Consider the following 21,761-nt stretch of genomic DNA (forward strand, 5'->3'; position numbering starts at 1 on the left):
GAGGTTATTGACGGGAACATTGTCATGTGTACATTTTAATTAGTTCCTGTTAAATAACCTGACCTATTTAACAACAGTGTGACCAAATGTAGTCATTGCTCACTGGGGATTGAATTTATTTATTTACACAAACCCATGCTTACATGTAATTACACTTTTTAATGCATGAATCAAGATTTTGCTTCAACTGATCCAAACACGTTAGCATAGAACCAGCCGACAGCTTCAAACGTGAAGCCATTACAGAGGATTCTGGGAGGTCAGTCCAAAACAGTCTCATCATATCACCACAGACCAAAGTGGTAATATACTGGCCAATGTGGTGAAAGGATAGATACACACAGCAGCCGATGAGAATTCAGAATCTCTCGGCTGTCCGGCTTGCCACAACCCTGATGTTGCCATAGACTTTTGAAGGTGGACTTCCTGTTGGGACAAAAAGGTTGTTAAAGGTAATGTGTGAATTTATAAAGGAGTTCAGTTTGAAATAGGACAACTGTTTATTTTTTTGTCTCTTTAACCGTTAACAACATATTTGACTTACCTAAGATTAAGTTACATATTGCTGTCCGGGCCATCTTGATATTCTGGAAAGATCCTAAAATGTGAACTTTCCTGTAAAAAGACACAAAGGCTGTTCAAATGCTTCAGGGGAACAAGGGACAGAAAATGAATCAGATTCTTTATTGTCAAATGACAATCACTAATTTAAAAAAAATAAAGATCTGCGTGATCCATTTTTAAATGAAAAACAATTGAAAAGACAATAGTGATGCTTTACTGAATGTTCTGGTGCATAAAAGGAAACAAATCATCCCTGTTTTGCTCGAGTAATTATTTTTCTTATGTTGAAATGTGAAAAAAATTCTCAGGGAAAAGGTGAAAAATGTGTCTTGTTCCGTTTTAGATCATCTGATTAACAACAGTTATCCACGAGTTGTTTTTAGTCATGTGAAACATTTGTCGTGTAGCAGTGCCTGCCAACAGACTTAAACGTCTTTTTGTTTTACTGTAGTGTTACGGTGAAGATACTATAAAAAAATAATACTCAAATTATTATAATAATGACTATAGCCATAACTTTCATATTGACACTTTGTTTACAGCATTAGTGAAAGATTAGTAAAATAGTACTCACGTGTCTGCGAGCACAATGCGAGTCTTTGTGACGTTTTCAATGGTGAATTTGGTTTTTCCTCCCTTGCCTGCTATTCTTCCGATGGCTCTGGATAAGTGGTCTCCCTTCAGAGGTTTCACTGCCATGACAGACAAAGAGAGCACAACTTGAAGCAAAAAACAGGAAATCTGACACTTTATTTTCTAGCAGGTGAAGAAAAAAAGTTCCCAAAATACGGGTTTCAGAACAGAAAGTTGACCATGTCAGTGCCCTCTTACCGTCTGTGACATCGAAGCTCTCGAGGAAAAGTTCATCTAATCTGATTAGAGCTAAGGCATCCTGGAGAGAGAAAAGGTGTGTATTAACCACTCAACAAAAACAAACACTTGGATGCTTGGATTAAAATTTCTGTCCATTCAAAGTCAAAATTTTACTTTTGACTTTGTCAGCTCTATAGAGTTTAGTTTCAACGCTTTATTAGTGGACTTACTTCAACCTGGAAGCCCAGAATAAATGCTCTAACAAAATCGGTTGCTTTAGTGAGGGAGCCAATGTCCTGTGTTTCTTTGCAAGTCTGAAAGAAGGAAGTAAAATTACACACATTATAGTCAAAAACGTGGATACTAGAGAAATACAATTGGACCTTATTGTATAGATTCTGGATCTTATCAATATTACTTGCATCTGCTGGGAAAACTTACTTTGATTTCAACATTCCTAGTTTTGAGGTTGAATCTAACTTGAAGCTGTAGGTTCTCTACTATTGGGGTAAAAATCTTCAGCCAGTTTTCCTTCAGTGGCGTGTATCTGTTAGCTGGGACCGCGATTTTGCGCATTTCATCTGGTCCCTGAAACACAAATAAAAATCACAATACATTATTATATTTATAAAGCAATTTTCAAGAACTCAAAGACACTGTACATTCATAAAAAAAGAAAGAAAGATCAAGACAACCGTTATGAAGTTGTTTTAAAACCCTAATAAATAATGAATTGTTACGTTGACTGACACTTTTTTTATGTTATGGCTTAAAGGTTTGTAAGAATATTTAACAATGTCATAATAAAAAGGTAAATAAAACATTAACGTCGTTATTCATTCACTTGTAATTTACTGCAGGGAAGATTTTTAGCTATATTCCATGAGTGCGTCATACTTCTGATGAGGTGTGTGAGATTTAAGATTTACTCATTCTGTTTTTACACTCTGTAAGTCATGCAACACACACATAGGCTGAAATAAACACACACATGCACAAACAGGATCCTATGGACATGCAGAGTCCCTACAGACTGAGCTACTGCCGGGGGCTGGTTAATAAGATAAGATAAGATATACTTTATTCATCCCAGCAGGGAAATGTAGGTGTTCCAGCAGCCAGCATACATACAAACACACAACACATATATACATACATATCCCACCCATACAAAAGAACATGAGCCCACAATACAGTTTGATATATGATATATGCAACTCAGGCTAAAGTTTAAAAGTCTTCTGTCCTTACTTAAAGGGGAGTCGTTATAAAGCGCAATTATACAAAAAAAAAAAATATATATCTATATATTGCACATTGCAATAATAAAGGACATTGTTGAAAATGGTTGAGTTAAATTAAAGAACATTATTATCACATATTTGGAAAAAGTAAAGGAATAAACATCAATATGGCTGAATAATAATTTAAAGTTGTTGTGCTAAATGTACATCACTACCCTGCACTCATGTTCACTTCATTTGTCTGTCTACTCGCCGTTATATTGTATAGTTTCTGCTTATAATATGTCTACACTCATGCACTTATAACTTATGTCAATACTGTCCATTTACTACTCAGTTTTTGCACATTTACATTTAATCTTTCATGTTTAATTTACAACCATTTACAACTCTGTTTTTTGCACATTTACATTCAATCTTCCATATTTAATCTTCCTATTTAAGACTAGTAATGCTTAGTGAAATCCTGGTTGTATATATTCACATTCATTCTTATTTTTGATATCTTTTAGTACTTATTTACTTTGTATTTAATATTATATCGTGTTTAGATTGCTAACATTGTGTTTTTTTACTCATATTGTGTGTTGGATAACCTGCTGCTGTAACGCCACAATTTCCCAGTTTGGGATCAATAAAGTTATTCTATTCTATTCTAAGTAGTTTTCTTCAGTGTTGACAAAACTGAAGTGCGCAGGCGCATAATAGCAAACTAGTTTATCCATGGACACGGATTACTTTGTTACGACTAGGTTTTACGAATATTATTATTAATGTCTGATACCATTGAGGAGAAAAACACACGCAAAAAAAACTGTAAACTATTGTTACCTTTAATTTGTCGCCTGATATTGGTGGAAACTGTGGTCTCTTGCTCGCCACGGGCTCTTCTGTGTCCATGTCCGCCGCATCTTTCTCACGTTTTCGTTTCTGAGTCTTTTTAGACTTCACCTTTGTGAAAGTATCTGCGTCATTTTTACTCTCAATGGCAGCACCCGCGTCTGGGGTGGTATCTTTACCACTGTCCATCCTGTGAAATAGTTTAAATCAAACTTAAACTGGAGAAGACCACGGATAATGTGGCATGAGTGTGTCCTCGTGTAACTAAGAAAGGACCCGTGTAGCCACATCGCTGATGCCAGTAGAGAGCAAGTAATGAACACCTATCAGAACTGACTAATATATCTCCGTAAAATACTAGAATAGAGTAGAAATAATGGAACTTCCGAAAAAAAATAAAAATAAAAGTCCGCGTATCTGGAATACTGCGATATTGACTGGAAATACATTTACTGTCAGGCATCTCTTCAGACAACCACTACTCATCTGTGGCAGGGTCTTGAGTAGTTTTGTTGTGGCAGCAAGCAACATTAAACACTTCATTTAGTACTGTTAGTTTTTCTTTTTTTTACGGGTTATCCTCTCGACAGCGACTATGTCATCGCCACTAGCAAAGCCGCAGATTATTGCGCATATTCAGAAAGGTTTAAATTACACAGTGTTTGATAGTAAATGGATTCCTTGCAGCGCAAAGTTTGTCTGTCTCGGGAACTTTCCGAGAGGAACCGGAGTAATGCAAATATACGAGGTGCAACAAGGGGAAGCTCAACTTATCAAGGAGGTAGAAAACACCTTTTATATTAATGATTGTTTGTTGTATCTCTGCCTTTTCCCATCTCGGAAACAAACCACGTGAAATGGCGTGTGTTAGGGTTAGCTGAATTATCTTCTATATTATACAACTTCGAGAATAGTCTCGCTTGGTTGTCTCCATAGCAACGACTAATATGAAGACACCAAAGGGAATTTCAGTTCTCAAACATTATATACTTGGTTTAATATCGGTGTTTAGTTTCATCAAAATAGCTTCCAGTTGTTGTTAACATACAATATACTGCATATAACAAACTTCTGGACCTGCTCAGTGCACCTGTCATTAATAAAGCCCTCATGCAAGGATCCTATGCTATTACAATTAAGGTTTAAGAGATTTTACTTTCATTTATTTTTTTATTGATTGAAATTTTTACACTCTGAAAGTCATGCAACACACACAGGCTGAAATATACACACATGCACAAACAGGATCCTGTGGACATGCAGAGATGGAGAGATGTCAGAGTGACGGAGCTGCACACAGCGGGCGCTCCTGAGCTGGTGGTGGTGGTGGTGGGAGGGGGTTCGGTGCCTTGGCTCAAGGGCACCTCGGCAGTGCTCAGGAAGTGATCTGGCACCTCTCCAGCTACCAGACCAACTTCCATATTTGGTCCGCACCTTGAGCTTGAACCGGCGACCTTACCCAAGTCCCCTACAGACTGAGCTACTGCCGCCCATTTCATCTGTAACAATGAGCGAGCTCTTCAGTGCTCACAGGTTAACAGGCTACAGAAATGCCAAACATGTCCATCTGTCCATCTATTTTTATCCCTGCACGGGTTATGTACATTACTTGTATGAATCTATTTTTAATTGCACAGTTTAAGTTTGTTTCATCCTGGGGTATTGTTTAAATCTTTTATATATATATATATATATATATATATATATATATATGTATGGGAGGGGGGCGTCGGTTTTGCGGTTTAATTTGTAACAAATGTTTCATGTCATGTACGTCTTGTAACCTGCTACTGGATGCTTTGAATTTCCCTCGGGATCAATAAAGTATCTATCTTTCTCTATCTATCTGTCTGTCTGTCTGTCTGTCTGTCTGTCTATCTATCTATCTATCTATCTATCTATCTATCTGTTCAGTAAGTTTGGTTAGTGTGTCAATATTTGATATATCTGAATCAATTCTATAAAATAAACTTCCACAATCATTTCTACTGTATTTCATACCCATAACATACCTTTTAATCGATGTATCACACTGCTCAAGATTGAGTGAAGTACTATAACTCCGTGTTGCATTGTCCCTTCTCTCTCATATGTTTCAGGTGGAGAAACCTAAACCCATAAAGTGTGGGACATTTGGGGCCACCTCTCTTCAACAAAGACACATAGCAACCGGGGATTTTGATGGAAATCTCAATATATGGTAATTCAACATCCACTGTTGTATCAAAATGTGTGTCTTGCCAGTAGTGGTATGTAAATGAAAATCCTTAAAATCCAGACATCTGCTTCCTGTATTACCTGAATTGAAGACTGTTTTAATTCCAAAGGCTCAAGTGGAAACATAATTGACCTCTATATGGAAAATGTTGTATTTTCGAGATTTACTGATGAATGACTGAAAGTGGGTAAACAAAACACTGGCCCTAATTTAAAGTCTACTGGAGTTAGTTAATTCAGTGCAGATGCTTCTTTACGCTCCAGGAATCTGGAGATGCCGGATGTTCCAGTGTATTCCGTAAAGGCCCACAAAGAGATCGTGAATGGTATTGATGGTGTTGGTGGCCTGGGGATTGGTGATGGTGCACCTGAGATAGTCACTGGAAGCAGAGATGGTAAGAACATATAGGAAGTAAAATGCTGTGGCAATTGAAACTTTTTTAAGCAAAAACAGAAACAAGAATTTGGATTCAATGTCAGATTCCCTTTGGTTTTACAGGGACAGTAAAAGTGTGGGATCCCAGACAGAAGGATTCACCTGTAGCCAACATGGAGCCAATGGAAGGAGAAACCAAGAGGGACTGCTGGACTGTTGCATTTGGTGTGTAAAATATTACTTTCAAGATTTGTAAAGCTACAATGGCTTTTAAATAAATGGTTCCAAGGACCCACTGATCATCATATTCATGAGCCCAGGTTTATCAATTCATTCTAAATGCAAACAATTAAATTGTGTCATTGGTGTGCAGAAAACAAAGAATTCCTATTTCTCTGTTCACCAGTGAAGACACATTCCTGACACTGTTTGAGAACTTTACATGATAGCTTTCCCCTTTTCTATTCCTACCTAGTATTTCATTACCTCAGAATATCCAAACCAGCTTTGACAATGTTCCTGTACCATACTAAAATAAACTGTTAATTCTCTTTTGACCTTTCATGACAGGTCACGCCTTCAATGATCAGGACCGCTGTGTGTGTGCCGGTTATGACAATGGGGACATCAAACTCTTCGACTTAAGGAATATGTCTCTACGGTGGGAAACTAACATTAAAAATGGGGTGAGGTCAACACTCAAATGTACAATAAAAATGACCAAGAAATTGTTATGACAGCTGTTACAGCTCCATGAGATTTTTGTAAAGTTGTTTATGTATATACATGTGTATATTTCATGTAGACAGTATTGCAATGCAGCAAGAACAACACAAGCATTTTTGAGGGAAAATGAGAACTTAAACCGACAGAAACTCAATCCTCTCAGCTCTGATAACTAAGAATTCAGCTCAAATTTGGAACCGACATTTTAAATGATACGTTATCTAAACATATACTGTTTCTTTTGCACTGAAACCTGTACTTGACTTGGGTTGCCAATAGCAACAAATGTTGAGACAGAGCTGGAAATGACTTCCCAGCATCATTTAGACATTCTACCACAGGGGATGTCCAAGGTTCTCTTCACACCTCGTATAAAAGCACTGCCATCAGTTTATTACGCAGCCCTGTTTTTACACATTACCATTTGAATGTAGCTGAACCAGCCATGGTCATTATGTCAATTTCAACACATTCTGCCATGTGAGAAATGACTGTTTTGGCACCATGGCATGTGAACATTTCTGGGAGTGACTTGTTATTTTGTGTGACATCATGGCCAGGTATGTGCTGTGGAGTTTGACAGGAAAGACATCAACATGAACAAGCTTGTGGCCACCTCACTGGAGGGAAAATTCCACGTCTTTGACATGAGAACCCAGCACCCCACCAAGGGCTTTGCCTCCGTTTCCGAAAAGGTAATTGAAGTGGGTGGAGAGATCCAGACAAATGTTTGGCTCCTACGTATAGGAAACATGTCAAAAGGTTACAACTGTGAATGTTATTTTTACATTTGTATAGCAGAGAGAAAAAAGGGACCGTTTTCACAGCTGGAAGTGTTTTAGGGTTGAGTTTGTCTAACATTTTCTTTCTGTGACTTTGTACCCTGGCCAAAAAAACCACGCAGGGCCGTGGTGGAGGAAGAGGTGTGTCTATTTGTGGGAATCCTACAATAACACACTTAAATCTATAATCACCCAAAACCATGCTCACAAAGTGTTTGCTGGATCTGAGAGATTAGAGACTGTGGCTTTTGAAGAAAAAAAAAAGTTTTCTATTAAGGTCATTTGTAAAATAAAAGAATACTTTTTACAATATTACTTCTGCAGTATTTGGCACATAACACATTGAATGGTTTGAGAGCTTTTGTCCACAGGTGTTCTTAATGTTGATGAATTTGTCATTACTGATTTCATGGTTTTGGGTGGTAAATGGCCCCTTTTCTTTATTTTAGGCTCATAAGTCGACCATTTGGCAGGTGAAGCATTTGCCTCAAAATAGAGAAATCTTTATGACTGCAGGGGGAGCAGGCAACCTGCATCTATGGAAATAGTAAGTCAGATATCTTCAAATACATTCGTCCCATTTTAAAATACAAAAATAACTCATAATGGTTGTTCTTTGACTATTACATTTCTTTCTTGACTGTAAACTTATACAAATAAATTCCATGACATCTCCAGTGAGTATCCTGCTCAGAGAAGCAAGAAGGACTCCGATGACATGGATGTTGGTGTAGCTGGCTCCGTCAACCTCCTGCAGAATGTCACTCTGTCCACTCAGCCAATCGCCAGCCTGGACTGGAGCCCCGACAAGCAAGGCCTGTGTGTGTGTTCAGGCTTCGACCAGTCTGTCCGAGTGCTCATCGTCACCAAACTCAATGCGGTGTGAAAAAGTAGACCCCAACACAGACTGATGATGAAGATCTTTGCAGCATGAGAGGAAACATGTCACAACTGCAGAGGTGCACAAATAGTTTATCATTCACTGCCCTTTTGTGGTGCGTCTTTTATTAGAACATTAGAAAACAATCTTCTAATCCAGGTCTTTCAGATGTCTGTCTAGATTTTGTACATTTGATACTCATCTATAGACTTGTCTTTTTAGAAATCCATTCAAGTCAGATAATTGAGGAAATCTATTATTGAAGTTTTGTTGAGTTGTCTTTGTAAATATTACCCCTGACAAATATGAGGCTTGGCTGATCCTTGCAGGCTATGAAGACCTGTAGTGCAGAGAAATAGCCCTATGACAGAATTATACACACAAAGAAATGAGTCACAGAGCTTTGAACAACACATCAGGGGTTCAATTTATTTTCTTTATTGCCATTTTAGTCAATGCCCACTGAAACACCCCTCTTTTGTTGCATATTTGTTTAATGTTAAAGTTGTCACTTTTGATACATCATTTTATTGAGAGCTTTCTGTTTGCAATTAAATGTTCCTTTGGAGAAAAAGATCAACATTTTCTGTCATTTTGTCCCAAAAGAATGGCCAATTTAAAAACATCAAGTCTAAGTGAATAAGTAGGAAGTCTGTATCCATGAAAACACTTCATGTGTCCCCTCTTAAAGTCCAAAGATGTGTTTTTTTTGTCCAACAGTATGAAACTCTGACTTACTCTTTGATTAAGTAAGATAAATGTAGACATTGGTCAAACGATGACTAGCTTTTTCATATCCAGCATTTGAACCTGAAGAAGTCCTGCAGCTCCTGATCATCTTCTTGGCGGTCGTGGATCTTTGCGTACACACTCTTCAGAAGCTTTGTGTTGCCCTTTTCATCCAAGATTTCAATGTACTTTTCTATGCAGCCTACAAACACAACAGAAAACGACATTACTATAAATGCATTCACATTAAAGAGTTTGTAACATTATGGACAGTCATTATTCTATAAATTACAAACAGCATTATGTTGATTTAAAAATCAAATTAAATAAGACTATGTTATAATATTAGGAACATCTTTTATATAATAATCATTTATACTACTTTACTCCTATAGTCATTTATCTGAAATCATGTTTCAAGTATGTCCTCTATGCTATGTGCCATCTACAGTATGTGGGCACGGGTCAAGTTGAATGTAATACATCTCTATTAATAGCATGTGGTATCACATGGATCAGGCAGCATGAATCCAATACAACTCTATTTACAAAATAGTTACTACTCAAAAGAAAGGTCAACAAATAAAAAGCTAATGTAGTGGTTGTTTAAACATGCCTGTCATTCAGAGAGTGAAAGCATGTTTTATCTTGTAGAAAGGATTATATGTGTGTCAGTAAATCATTTTCTGTACCTTATTATCTATAATTTTCAAATTTGTTCACCCTATCCCTTGTAATTAAAAAAACTGATCTACTACTTCTGATATTTTACATCCTTGAAGACTAATACTACTACGTCCAGTGTGTTTGAAAGAATAGGAGCGGTAATCACTTAGGCCCATGACTTTGCCGTATGCTACGAGGCTTGGTCCCAGCTGCGGATGCTCAAACTGTTCCAGTGACATCAGCATGCGGGCGATCTCTCCTGTGATGAAAGCATCATCGAAGCTTTGCTCGGCCACCGGCTTCAGAGGGAATCTGCAGTACACCTCCACTGCAGCCTGAGGGTCTGATGGCTCCAGCAGCTGAACGAGCTCAATGTACGCATCGTGGACCTGCAAAGTTCATTCATGAACCCGATCTTATTTGGATCACATCAACTGAGGAATTAATCAGCAAGAGAGTCCTACAGTTAAGGTTTAAAACTGAACTGAGGCAATGGCTGAAATGACCCTTATTGACTGACCCCTGGTGCCATGGAGATGACCTCATGGTAGAGCTGTAATGGTCGATCCTGGTTGTCCGCAGAGCGGGAGAGGGCGCGGGCCAGACCCAACCTTGAGATATGAGACCTGCGGTTCACTGCACCAGACCCGCACTCTGTATGTGCCACAGCAGGCTCTGAAACAATGTTTTGAACACAAATAATATATAACATCAAGGAATATCTGAACTTTCCTGACATCAATCTCAAAAATCCACATAGAGATGTGTAAAACTGTAAATGACAATATTCAGTTCAAATTTAAGATTGGTTAAGCTTTGTTAAGCTTAAATTAGGAAAATCTAAGGCTTCGGGGGAGAAAGTTCTTCACCTGACCCCCACATGTCACTCAGACTGCTTCATGCCTTACCCTCTGCTCTCTCCACAGCACTTGAGGAACAGTCCTGTTTAGATTTTCTGGAGGGGATATGGGGTTTAATACAGTTGGTGGATGGTTTAGGTGATCTATCAGGCTTGGCTACTGCTCCAGCTCTCCCCCTACAGGAGAGAAAGTATATTGCAACAACTCAGAAAACAATTACAAAACAGGATAACTTTATTCCATTTTTACAAATCAGGGTTTAATAAGTGCTGGGAGTAGTATAAGTACTACTCCCAGCATGCCTCACCTTGCTACAGGGGCTTTAGCTGGATGCCGGGCAGCTTTCCCTCCTCTGGTCAGGGCAGGTGGTGTTGGAACAGGAGCTTTGGTACCAGCTGCTGCAAACCGCCCTGGACCCGGCCCTCCTTTGCCCCGCTTTGCACCACTGTTTGCCCCCCTGGGGTCAGAAGGTCCCTTAACTCCTGCTGGTTGAGTGATTGATTGCTTGGCAGCTTTCTGGTTTTCAGCTTCCAGGCGGTCCTGCCACCACTTTTGTTCTGAAATGCCAGGGAGTAAATGAAGACTTAAAAAATATACAAGTATAAGACTACCTATGCATTATTCTTTGCTAGCCAGCTATAATTCTGAGAGACTGTACATTAAATGTGTAAAATACACTAAACAGACTCACTGCTCAGCTGTGCAGGTGGCTCTCCGCTCTGAGTCTTTTCTTCCAGCTCTATGCTGGCCTGGAAGCTGAGGCAGGCATCAGTCAGCGTTTCTTTGGACCGGTCTGACTTTGGATTGTTGTCATATTGAGCCAGCTGTGCCAGACCCAAGAGACACAGGGCGTGGCAGTCCTGTGGTGTTGTCACTACTGATAGCTGGCATGCCTGTACACATTATCAGAGGCGATAGACCAAAACTCTGGCAGAGCTTTTTTTTTTGGTGTTGTCAACATTGCAAATAAAGAAAGTAGGAAATTAAAAATAAAAGCAGACTAAAACCAACTGTTAACATACAACAGTATGTTTACCCTCTCCTGCATGTCCAGCAGCTCCTGACAGGGGGCGATAGAGGTGAGACGTATGAGAGCAGTGAGGGCCTGGCTTCTCTTTGCCACCTGGGATTGCCTCCGGATGTCAGCTCTGGCCTGGCCCTCACCCTGCTGGATCAGCCTTTGCAGTAGGGCAAAGTGAGCATCCAGGAGCACCCACTCCAGCTGCCAGCTAGCCTCGCCACGACACACACACTGACTCACACTCTGGGCAGCGAGGACTGCTACACTGAAGCATTCCAACACAGAGACAGGCAGACACAGACTTTTGTAGTTCCTACTTATGAAACTGGGTCATTCTTATGTGAATGACAGAAGCTTTTCTTTGAATCACATGTTCCTTTTTAGAGATTAAGACAGCTTTTTGGAAGACATAACAAACACAAGCACTGATGAAGAAGTCATCACCAGTCCAGTAAATAAAAACAATCACATTTTGTCTTTAAAAATCTTGGATTGAAACATACATGTGATAGACTTGTTCTGCACTCATGGCCTTGTCAGACAACACTCTTCTCTGCTGCAGATAACCCAGAGTGAGAAGACCTCGCAGGAACTGTGTGCTGAGGCTAGATAGAGGGTCTGAAGGATCCGGCTCCACCCAGCTGGGACAAAAATCATGAAAACATAAGAAATACCAGCAGCTATAACCACAGGGTTAGGTAACTATGTTTGAACCTAAAGGTAGATATGGTAGACTATGACCAACCTACATGAGACAAGCAAAACAGACATATTCTACAATTCGCTTAGCAGATGCTTTTATCCAAAGCGAGAGTAAGTACAACACTAATCCATTCATACACCACCACCAAAGCAGCAGGAGCAGCAATGTAGTGTCTTGCCCAAGGACACATCAAACATGTTGCTCAGCTGGGGATGGAACCCTCGATCTTCCGGTTTAGAGGTTATGACGATTTCTATTCAAATAGGATCAGATCTTTGACTAATCTACAAACCTTCTTTCATTAACAATCAGATTTATGTGTTTTTAATTGTTGGGTTTTCTAGTGCTAACCAAAATGTAGACCCAAAAAAACTTTAGTACTGTATGCATGACACAGCAATATATGTATGTGTCAGCAGACAATCCCTTCCACTGTCCTGTTTTCCCTCCTGCATTCTTACACAGAATATCCTCACACCATGCCCTCACACTCTCTCTGAATCCAGCTAAATGCAACCACCTCCATACACACACACACACTCATACAAAACACACACAGACACACGCAAACCTCTTGCTGCATCGCTGGCTGACAAAGTGTTCCAGTCCCTGTTGTAAGAACACAGCGGCCTCCTTCTCGGCGTCCTCAGAGGCTTTCTGTTCCTGCTGCAGCAGAGCCAACCCTGTGAAGAATCTGGAAAAATGAGAGAAACAAAGGATACATATAAAAGACAAAACCAACTCTCAGTCTGTGATTTACTTGTTAATCTAGACCCCATTTACTCAATATATTTTACAGGCCGCATCTAAACTGTGTTTCTCTGACCTGCTATGTTGGCCAGTATCATATAAGGATCACATCAGGTTGGACATTTGAAGAGCACGCTTGGAGATTGGTTAAAGATGCTTTTATGTTGAGCTTAAATTTGAACAAAAGGTCCTGCTTTGGTGTTTAACAAAATTTGAAAATAATGAATGCACACAGCTTTTTTTTGTGAATTTCTTTTTACTATGAGTCAGACACAAGTGTGAAATCCTCAGGACAAAATAACCAAACTGGTAAGAGAGACTCTCCTTCATTATCTTTAAAATATAGTTGTTATTACCAAACACCATTTCAGCTTTTATGACCATAAGCACTTCTGTGGTCTGACCTGAGTGCGGGATGAAGGGGCCGCATTGCCAGGCCACTTTGCAGGTGCTGTAGGGCCTCCCTGCTCGTCCCCTGCAGCAGCAGCAGCCTCCCCACGTGCAGGTTAAACTCCCAGCTTTCAGGACTCATAGACCAGGCGTCCAGGTACTTCATCAAGGCCTGGTGGACACAGCTCTCTTCATCTTTCACTGCTGCACTACTATCCTGCATCAAGAGGGGAGGGAGCTAAATTCAGTCTTTCTTAAATTGATCAGAAATTATTTAGTGGGGGATTTTGGCAAGACAGCTTTAGAGAACAATAAGCAATGCTTGTTTTATAGACATGCAGAACTTCAAGCTTCCATTACAGGTTTGAAATGGTTTAAGAACAAACTGTTATTAATGATGATGCCTTTATTTGACAAACAAACAAAAACAAGACCATAAGGAATCCCTTCTATGAAATGATTTTGAACGGCTGTTACCACTGACACCAGCTCTGTGTCAGAGGAGTCTGCACTCTGGCAAAACAGCCTGTGTTTACATTATCCACTCCACCCAAGATTAAGATTGGGTCAGACTACAAAAGGAAACAGGATGAGGCGTATTCATCAGAAAATGATTTATCGAACACACGTGTATTGGACTGGATCAGCAAAGAGATAAGACACAAGATGGGCACAAAATAAAAGTTCAACACAGCAGCTTTATCAAGACCATGACCTGTGACCGTTTCTAGTGTTGTATTAAGAAAGAGGTTGCTTTGTTATACATAGCTATGAAAAATGGAGTTAAAAATTCCTCCCTATTTGCATAATGATTAAAATTGACTAATTAGTTTTGGAGCTATGAGAGGTGGAGAACAGTGAAAGACTGTCTTTCTAAAATTATCTGAGGACTGCCATGTCTTTGCGATGACTTTGAACAGAATAAATAGTTCTCAAAAAGGTTAGGATGGCTGTTCAGGTCATCAGGTCAGCCATATTGCAGGTCTCCTGTTGTGAATGAAGAGCTGGAGTATCTGACAGAGACAGTGATCACAGAATCTGGTTATATGTACGGAGAAGTGTTCAGGCTTTAAGAGAACGTACGTTCACAGAGTTTGAAAATCAAAGAAATTGTTTTATTGATGTCATTCCCCCTTTTGTACTTTCCTTTTTACATGTTTAACAATATACCTGACAAAAAAGGCAAGAAAGTAAAAAAAATCAGATCTAATGAAGTCCCCTTACAAGTTATTTCATAACTTCATATTTTCCTCTGGTGCTCCTGATTAAAGAAGGAAAGTCAACTTTAGAGGTTATTTTTGGACACAGTAACCTTTCCAGTGTTCTTTGAGAGCCAGATGTAGAGAGTCTGAACGTAGTCTGCTTTGCTGGACTGCCCCTGTTCTCTGAGCTGCTGGTACTCTTTATCCAAAGCCTGCAGCTGGTTCTGGACTGTCGGTGTGCCCAGGAAACCATGGAGCTTGCAGACCGCCAGAATGTCATCCTGACAAGCTGTGGATTTGGCGTCACTTAATTCATCCCGGTCTGTGTCAGCCTGGAGACGGAGGAATGAAAAGATTAGAGGTTGAGTTGCTTTCACAATTATCAACTTTATTATCAACATTTAAAAATTAAGTTTTAAATGTTAAACAGACTTAAGAAATCCCCAGAGGGTTACATGTTTCACATGGCAAAGGTTACAATGTGAATGTCAATAGTAACACTTTTATGTGGTTGTGATAAGGCAAATAGAAGCTTGAGAGTGTGTGTTCCAAAGATCTCCACCATATTGAATTAACATCACGTTTCGACTCTGGATCCTTGAAGGCCATCTTTAGTGAACATTTTTGCACAGAGTCTGTTGAACAAGTGTTTAAATGATTGTAATAAAGAATGAACCTTTGATCAAAAGATGAACACAATCCTTTCAGTCATGCATGTTTAGCTACATCAAAACCTCACAAAGCATCGCTGACAAGAGTTTTTACTTTCTCAGAACCTTTCCTGACACAACCTTCCTCTGGAGGCCATACATGGCTTTAGCACGGTGCTGCTCCTCCAGAACGACACCAAGGAGGAAGTGGAGTCTGGCATCTTTGGAGCTGAGTCTGATGGCTGACGCGTAGTGGAAAGCCGCCTGCTCCAGACTATGCAGAGGAGACTGGCCATCCTCGTACTGCAACATGTCCCCTGTGGGAATGAGGAAAATAAACTCTGTGATTTTTGGTATGCAGAAATTAGATCACAAGACCAGATATTGATTCCATTTACAAAAGAGAAAATGCATCAGTTTAGAGATGTGAACTTATCCTCTTGTTTTCTACTACAAGCAAGTTTAGTCTTTCATTTACTTTAAATAATACAATCATCATTTGAGCCTATACTTTAACTCAAATAAAAGCTGTGTTAGTCGACTGGAGAAGGTACAACAGGGGGAAAGGTTATGTATCAGAATGCAGAGTAGTGTGATAGCTTCACTACTTTGTGATTTGCTTTATTGGACTGACAATTCAGATTTCTGAACACGGATTTGTTGCTCACATCCATCAGTTAAAAATTGCTAATATGCTAGGACAAACACTATATATACTGTTTGTCTGTCACAAAAATACTTGGATCATTTATATAACAAATATAAAAAATAAAAAGAAGATAACTTGGAAACAAACTTGGACAGACAAACATGAGGCAACAGACACCAAATGTCTTTCTATCATAAATAATAGAGATTTTCCAACTTCAGAAACCCTTGAGCTTCTTGCATTAAATTATTGGGATTCATGAGCTGCTCAGGATTTGTCCACTACTGGATTTTTTAGTGTGTGTACATTCACAAGTTCACAACATTTTTAATGCCAACATAAACATTCTGTTTGTTAATGACTCAAATGAAAAGAAAACACCAGTCAGTATTTCAACATAAAGATAACAGGGTTTCACTCAGAATATAGTAACCAACAGAAGAGACAAAAACAGCCTGCAAGTCTGCTTCTCTCATGAAAAAAGTTGTTTCCCCTTAAAACTCTTCCACTGCGGTTTGTAAAATCCTGTCTCCTTTAAGTTCAAACACACACGAGTACACTGTAATGAGGATTAAAAGCGTCTCCAGTTTAACGTCCTTCTCTCTTTCAGTGACGAATGATTGCATGTGCTCTTTGCATGAAATATTAATCGAGTGCAGCTTCGTCTGGCAGGAGTGCTCTTTATCTGTCAGAGTGCACTGATGTCACAGCTTTTATATCTTAGAGAGAATCAAATTCACATCTGTAGCTATTATACTTCATGATTATTCCAAAATATTTTCTTTGATGTCTTTTCAACTAATATATTTCATTTAAACTAATCCTCTCAGCCAGTGAAAATGTTGCCTGGGTATTTTTATCAAGCATGCACCTTATGATCACATATGCAGAGCATTGTCTCTAAAAATTACTTTTAATGAAGAGAGAACAACAACAACGACAACAACAACAAATTGTTGACAAATCAACTGTTACCATCAAAACCTGTCTCACATCGCTCAATCTTCATCTTTCTGTCTAATTCGCTCTTTTGTGGGTTCGGCTGTCATGACGAGCTTTCAGTCCGTTGGAGATCCGTCTCATGTGTCAATTCTTACAGAAGAGTCATCAAACAATTAGCAAGGCACAAGTAGCCGAGAAAAGATAAGCAGTAACATGAGTGCCTGACACGTCAGATAAAAGAGGACGCTGCAGGGGAGACCGCAAACTCGCCCCTTTTCATGTAATTTTAATGGCTGAAGCTGAGCTGCTGTGCCAGGGCAGGGTGAGGAACTCTGCTGTCTACTGGCCAAAGGTTCTGAAACGTTGTGTCATTGATGGTGTGTTAAAACTAGTGAGGCTTTTATTGACAATTTTGTGACACAGAGTTTGATGGAACAAGGGCTTTGAGTTCAGAACTTACAGGTTTAATTGTTCTAGATTTCCAAGTAATGTGCATTGTGATCAATCAGTCAATGAAGAAAAGGTTACAGGAGAGGGAGGAAGGATTTGTGATTTAAATAGGAAGAAACCATTTTTATCACTGTTACAGGCAGTACTGGTCAATACACTGATGGATATTTTTATTTCTAATCCTTCACTCTTGATTCAAAAATGACTACAAACCTGGTTTTGGAAGGTTCTTGTGGTAGAAATTCATGTGATCTTGGGCTAGGGCGCACAGTTTGTCCACATTGTCTTCCCCAGCTGTCATTTGAAGTCTTTCCTCCCAGTTACGCAGCTGTGGTAGGCAAAGGAAAGTTTAATAATCACGTTCTACAGGCAGGGCAGTAAAACAAAAATATAATCACATTTTATCAAGTGGTATAAAAGGGATGTACAATCATTTCTTCTTCAGAATAATTTTTTATTTAAGCTTTAACAAATGTAGGGATTTGGACTCTTCATACAGTATGTCCATTAATAAAAACACATCAGACAAAACAAAGATTGAATAATCGTTTGGATGTAAAAAGAATTGGTTGTTTGTATTGAGTTTTTAATGCAGTGTAACTATCGACTTGTATACGTCTACTTGTAATGGAAAGTAAAACAAATGTATTACCTCCAAATTGTGTTGAGTCTCTATCTCCAGACAACTAGATGATTCAAAGTGCTTCTTATACCAGTTTGTCTTTGTGACATCCTGAAAATAAATATAGCACAGGAGAAAAGCATTCACCAAGTTCAATCAATAAAAAGATCAAAGCTTTCATCTGGATTGACCTGCTGACTGTCATGAAGAAAGAGTCGGACTTCTTTAATGTAAGTCAGGGTGAAATAACATTGAAATTCTCACGTTCAAACATATAACTGCGTTATACACTCTTATCTGCGTTGCCACCTTAACTGCATGAACACCATATAGTTCTACTGAGCAAGCTGAACCAGCACTTTGTCACTGTGAAGGGAGCGCTGTCTTGTGAATAAAGGATGAGCAGAGTGAAGGTCGATAGCAGTGATTCTGACATCGCAGGGCACTCTTTAATCTTTAACACTGACCTTTGCATCCAGCTCCCCTGTGGGCTTGTGAGGACAGTCCAGGAAGTGTGACCCCAGCTCGGACAGTTTCATCAGATTGTCACATCCTGTGTATAAAAATAAAGAACAGTAAAGGTGATGAATAAAACTAGATGTGGACAATAGAGAGTGAACTGAATAGTTTACTTAAATCTTATATTTGTTACCAGTTTAATCAAGTTAATAGTTTATTTTTCTTCAGAATAAATAAACTGCTTGCCCTTAAAAAAATAGGAAAATAAAGTTTTAGCAATTAAATTCAATTTATGTAGTAATAACACATTACATGATGTTCTGGTGCCACCTTCTGTACTGTTAATACTCCTGATATACTCTGACCCACTCATTAAAACAAGCAGGTCAAAGAAAGCTTGCAGGACTCAGGGGAGGCCTGGCATATAATGCAGACTATGGCACACTGCAGCTAGATACATGAAGCCTTAGTTAAGTAATACTACCCCCCTCATTACAGCAACCTAATAGTTGTCTACAGTATCATCATGTTACGTGATAGTATAAGGAGTGTAATCAGGACTTGTGAGAGGTAAGGCAGGGTGTATTGAACATATTAACAATGTAGTTGATGAGCCTCTCTTGAAGTACAGCTGCTCTAGAAGCTAATTGATCGAGCAAAATGCCCATGATGGAGCAAAATAAGTTTTTACTCTCACACATTGAAAGAAATGTTCCCCTAAAAGGTTCCTGGTAATGACAACAGTGTATCCTTTATTCTCTTCTTTAATATGAAAACTGTGTATTGAGGTCTTGAGGTTACATAGACATTACCTTCCTCCTTCACTTGTTTTTTATTATTTCTTGGCTAGAGGCAGAAATACTAAAATTGGCTCCTTTACTTTTGCTTTACCTCCACAGCATTTCTGCTTTACATTTTCAGGAGCTAGGACTTCGAACTTCACCTCTGTAAGCAAAGAAACACTTGACCAGAGCAGCCGTCATCTTCTTATCGACGTCCAGCTCGACAACCTTCCAGCCTTCTCCCAGAGGACAACTGTTGAGCGGGTCAACTTTTGATCTCCGTGCCAGCATCTCGATATAAGGCCTTGAAAAGATGTGCTTTGGGTCACTGTGAATAAAGAGGAGAAACAGTTTGATATTGACAGAATTTGTACAGATAATATACAGTAAATGTAGTATGTGCATGGCCTTTGATACTGAAGAAGTACACTGTAAAGATGTTTTATTTAACTTGTTATAGTTCAAAATGATTGATGTCAATTCATCTAATTAACCAAAGCAATGTACTGAATTCAAAAGAAAGACTTGAGACTGTGCATCTTGCTAATGGTTAATGGCTTAATTCATTTTTACACATTTCTTTCATTAAATGTAAGAAAAACATCTAAAATAACTATGAATAGAATAAAACTGCTATCTGTTGCCACCACTGCTGATAATTTCTGAAATGTAGTGTCTTCCTTTGTATCTTTTACCTGTTCTTAATGGATACAGGTCTATAAAAAGCAGTCAGAGATACTGGACATTCATAGTCCAGCTGCTCTTTCTCATCACTGAAGGTCACTGCTGTGGGAATTAGCTCTCGAGTCACAAACACTGTGTACACCTGGTAATGTTAGAGGGACATCAGGTTAAGTAGCTTTGACAAAAATTAAATAGTGTGGCTTTAAATCATCAAGACTTACATAACATAAACATATCTACTCAAATTTCTACACTATTTTTAAGGACATGGAGAAACTATAGTAACAATTAAGCTTATGATGAAAGATTAATTTACCTGGTAATATATTAAGTAAAGCTGAGATAAAATGGAGAGCTACCATTTTTTTTATTTTTTTTACCAGTTTTGTTATATAATTTTTTTTCGTGGTGATCAAACACACATAAAGCCTTTAATTACACATTACAGAGTCCACCTCACATATGTCTCACCCTACCTGTGAATTACTGCCATCTGCTGAAGAAACTAAGACCTCCACCACTGTGTCTCCAAAATTCAACGGCACTGGCTGTGAGTTGTCTTCCCCATTCACTGTAAATTTAATATTTCTGTCGGGCACCTTTGCAAGCACGCTCACTGCATTACAGTGAAAGGGGACAATACCTGTTGAAGAAAAATGTACACTGTGGCAGGGCTCAAACACACACAAAAAAAATAGAAAACAGAAATATTTCAATGTAATTCTTATGCCACAGAAAATATACTGCATAATGTCTACATAAAAGCAAACTTATACTTTAATAATTATTCTGAATTAAAGTTTCACATATCACATACTGTGTCATATGGAGTCTATACTCACTATTGTATTCATAGATTTTTCTACAAAAGGCAGGATGCAGTATAATATCTCCTTCCAAGGTCATATGACTGAGGTCTGCAATCTTCGCAGACAGCCGGTTGATTTCCACACAGTATTTCTTTGTGGTACCATCTTCAGCCACCACCTCGATCTGTACTCTGTTTGTCCCATCACTCAGTGTAATGGTTCTGGAGCCGTCACCAAAGAGCTGAAAGACAGTATAGATATATGAAGAAGGGGGTTACAATTAATGTGAAGTCATGAATCAAAAATAAACCGTCATAAAACATGCAGGGAAGACTTACAATATTGTATGAAGCCCCACAGTCACTTGTTGACAGGTCCAGAGTCACTTTGTTGACATCGCTCTCTACTGTAACACTGTAGTCTGTAACCTCTGCTGTGAATGCTGGTTGGAGCTTACCTTTGGAGACAGAGAGCTTCTCCAAATCACAGTTGTCCATGTCTCAAGCTTAGTCACTGTGTACGGTCCAAGTCCTAAACACCCCTAAACTGTTACCGGACACACACACACACACACACACACACACACACACACACACACACACACACACACACACACACACACACACACACACACACACACACACACACACACACACACACACACACACACACACACACACACACACACACACACACACATACACAAACGTAGTTCATTTTACCGCACGGACGCCGAGGGGTTTCCATGGTAACACCATTTCTAAGCAGTAAAAAAAACATCTGTAAAAAAGAAGCAAAATCTATTTGCAAAATACAAGACAAATTCGTTAGAAAGCGATAAATTAAAAACGTTTTAGATGTTATAAATTTGAAACACCTATTTGTGTCAGGACTCGTATCAGTAGAAACTCCACTTGTATCCCCAAACGGCAGACGGCAGTAGAGTGCTGA

The 21,761-nt window shown here is 39.0% G+C and overlaps 3 protein-coding genes across 4 annotated transcripts; 1 reads left to right on the forward strand and 2 right to left on the reverse strand.

Annotated features, from left to right (window-relative positions):
- Positions 1-99: 99 nt before the first annotated feature.
- pno1 (partner of NOB1 homolog) lies at positions 100-3,689 on the reverse strand. The gene is made up of 7 exons (XM_061040246.1): positions 3,453-3,689; positions 1,819-1,965; positions 1,608-1,691; positions 1,396-1,456; positions 1,139-1,256; positions 545-615; positions 100-426 (listed from the first exon to the last, which is right to left on the reverse strand). Exons 1-7 carry the CDS (start codon positions 3,648-3,650, stop codon positions 359-361), a joined length of 747 nt encoding a protein of 248 aa, XP_060896229.1. The 5' UTR covers positions 3,651-3,689; the 3' UTR covers positions 100-358.
- Positions 3,690-3,945: 256 nt separating this feature from the next.
- dnaaf10 (dynein axonemal assembly factor 10) lies at positions 3,946-9,016 on the forward strand. Its single transcript, XM_061040245.1, has 8 exons — positions 3,946-4,242; positions 5,561-5,661; positions 5,943-6,073; positions 6,178-6,279; positions 6,625-6,740; positions 7,341-7,475; positions 8,012-8,109; positions 8,241-9,016. The coding sequence occupies exons 1-8, from the start codon at positions 4,057-4,059 to the stop codon at positions 8,446-8,448; spliced, it is 1,077 nt and encodes a 358-aa protein (XP_060896228.1). The 5' UTR covers positions 3,946-4,056; the 3' UTR covers positions 8,449-9,016.
- A 129-nt stretch (positions 9,017-9,145) lies between these two features.
- LOC132975581 (uncharacterized) lies at positions 9,146-21,680 on the reverse strand. Of its 2 annotated transcripts, none has more exons than XM_061040243.1 (20): positions 21,149-21,680; positions 20,844-21,051; positions 20,478-20,644; positions 20,013-20,143; positions 19,479-19,645; positions 18,544-18,629; positions 18,107-18,187; positions 17,668-17,782; positions 15,555-15,730; positions 14,874-15,095; positions 13,576-13,778; positions 12,993-13,115; positions 12,222-12,359; positions 11,734-11,983; positions 11,389-11,590; positions 11,005-11,254; positions 10,746-10,873; positions 10,358-10,491; positions 10,004-10,226; positions 9,146-9,373 (listed from the first exon to the last, which is right to left on the reverse strand). In XM_061040243.1, exons 1-20 carry the CDS (start codon positions 21,305-21,307, stop codon positions 9,234-9,236), a joined length of 3,303 nt encoding a protein of 1,100 aa, XP_060896226.1. In that variant the 5' UTR covers positions 21,308-21,680; the 3' UTR covers positions 9,146-9,233. The 2 variants fall into 2 exon arrangements, with proteins under 2 accessions (XP_060896226.1, XP_060896225.1); XM_061040242.1 differs by having other exon boundaries at positions 10,358-10,512.
- Between the last annotated feature and the right edge of the window lie 81 nt (positions 21,681-21,761).

Source organism: Labrus mixtus, chromosome 6, assembly GCF_963584025.1.
Source record: "Labrus mixtus chromosome 6, fLabMix1.1, whole genome shotgun sequence".
Classification (NCBI taxonomy): Eukaryota; Metazoa; Chordata; class Actinopteri; order Labriformes; family Labridae; genus Labrus; species Labrus mixtus.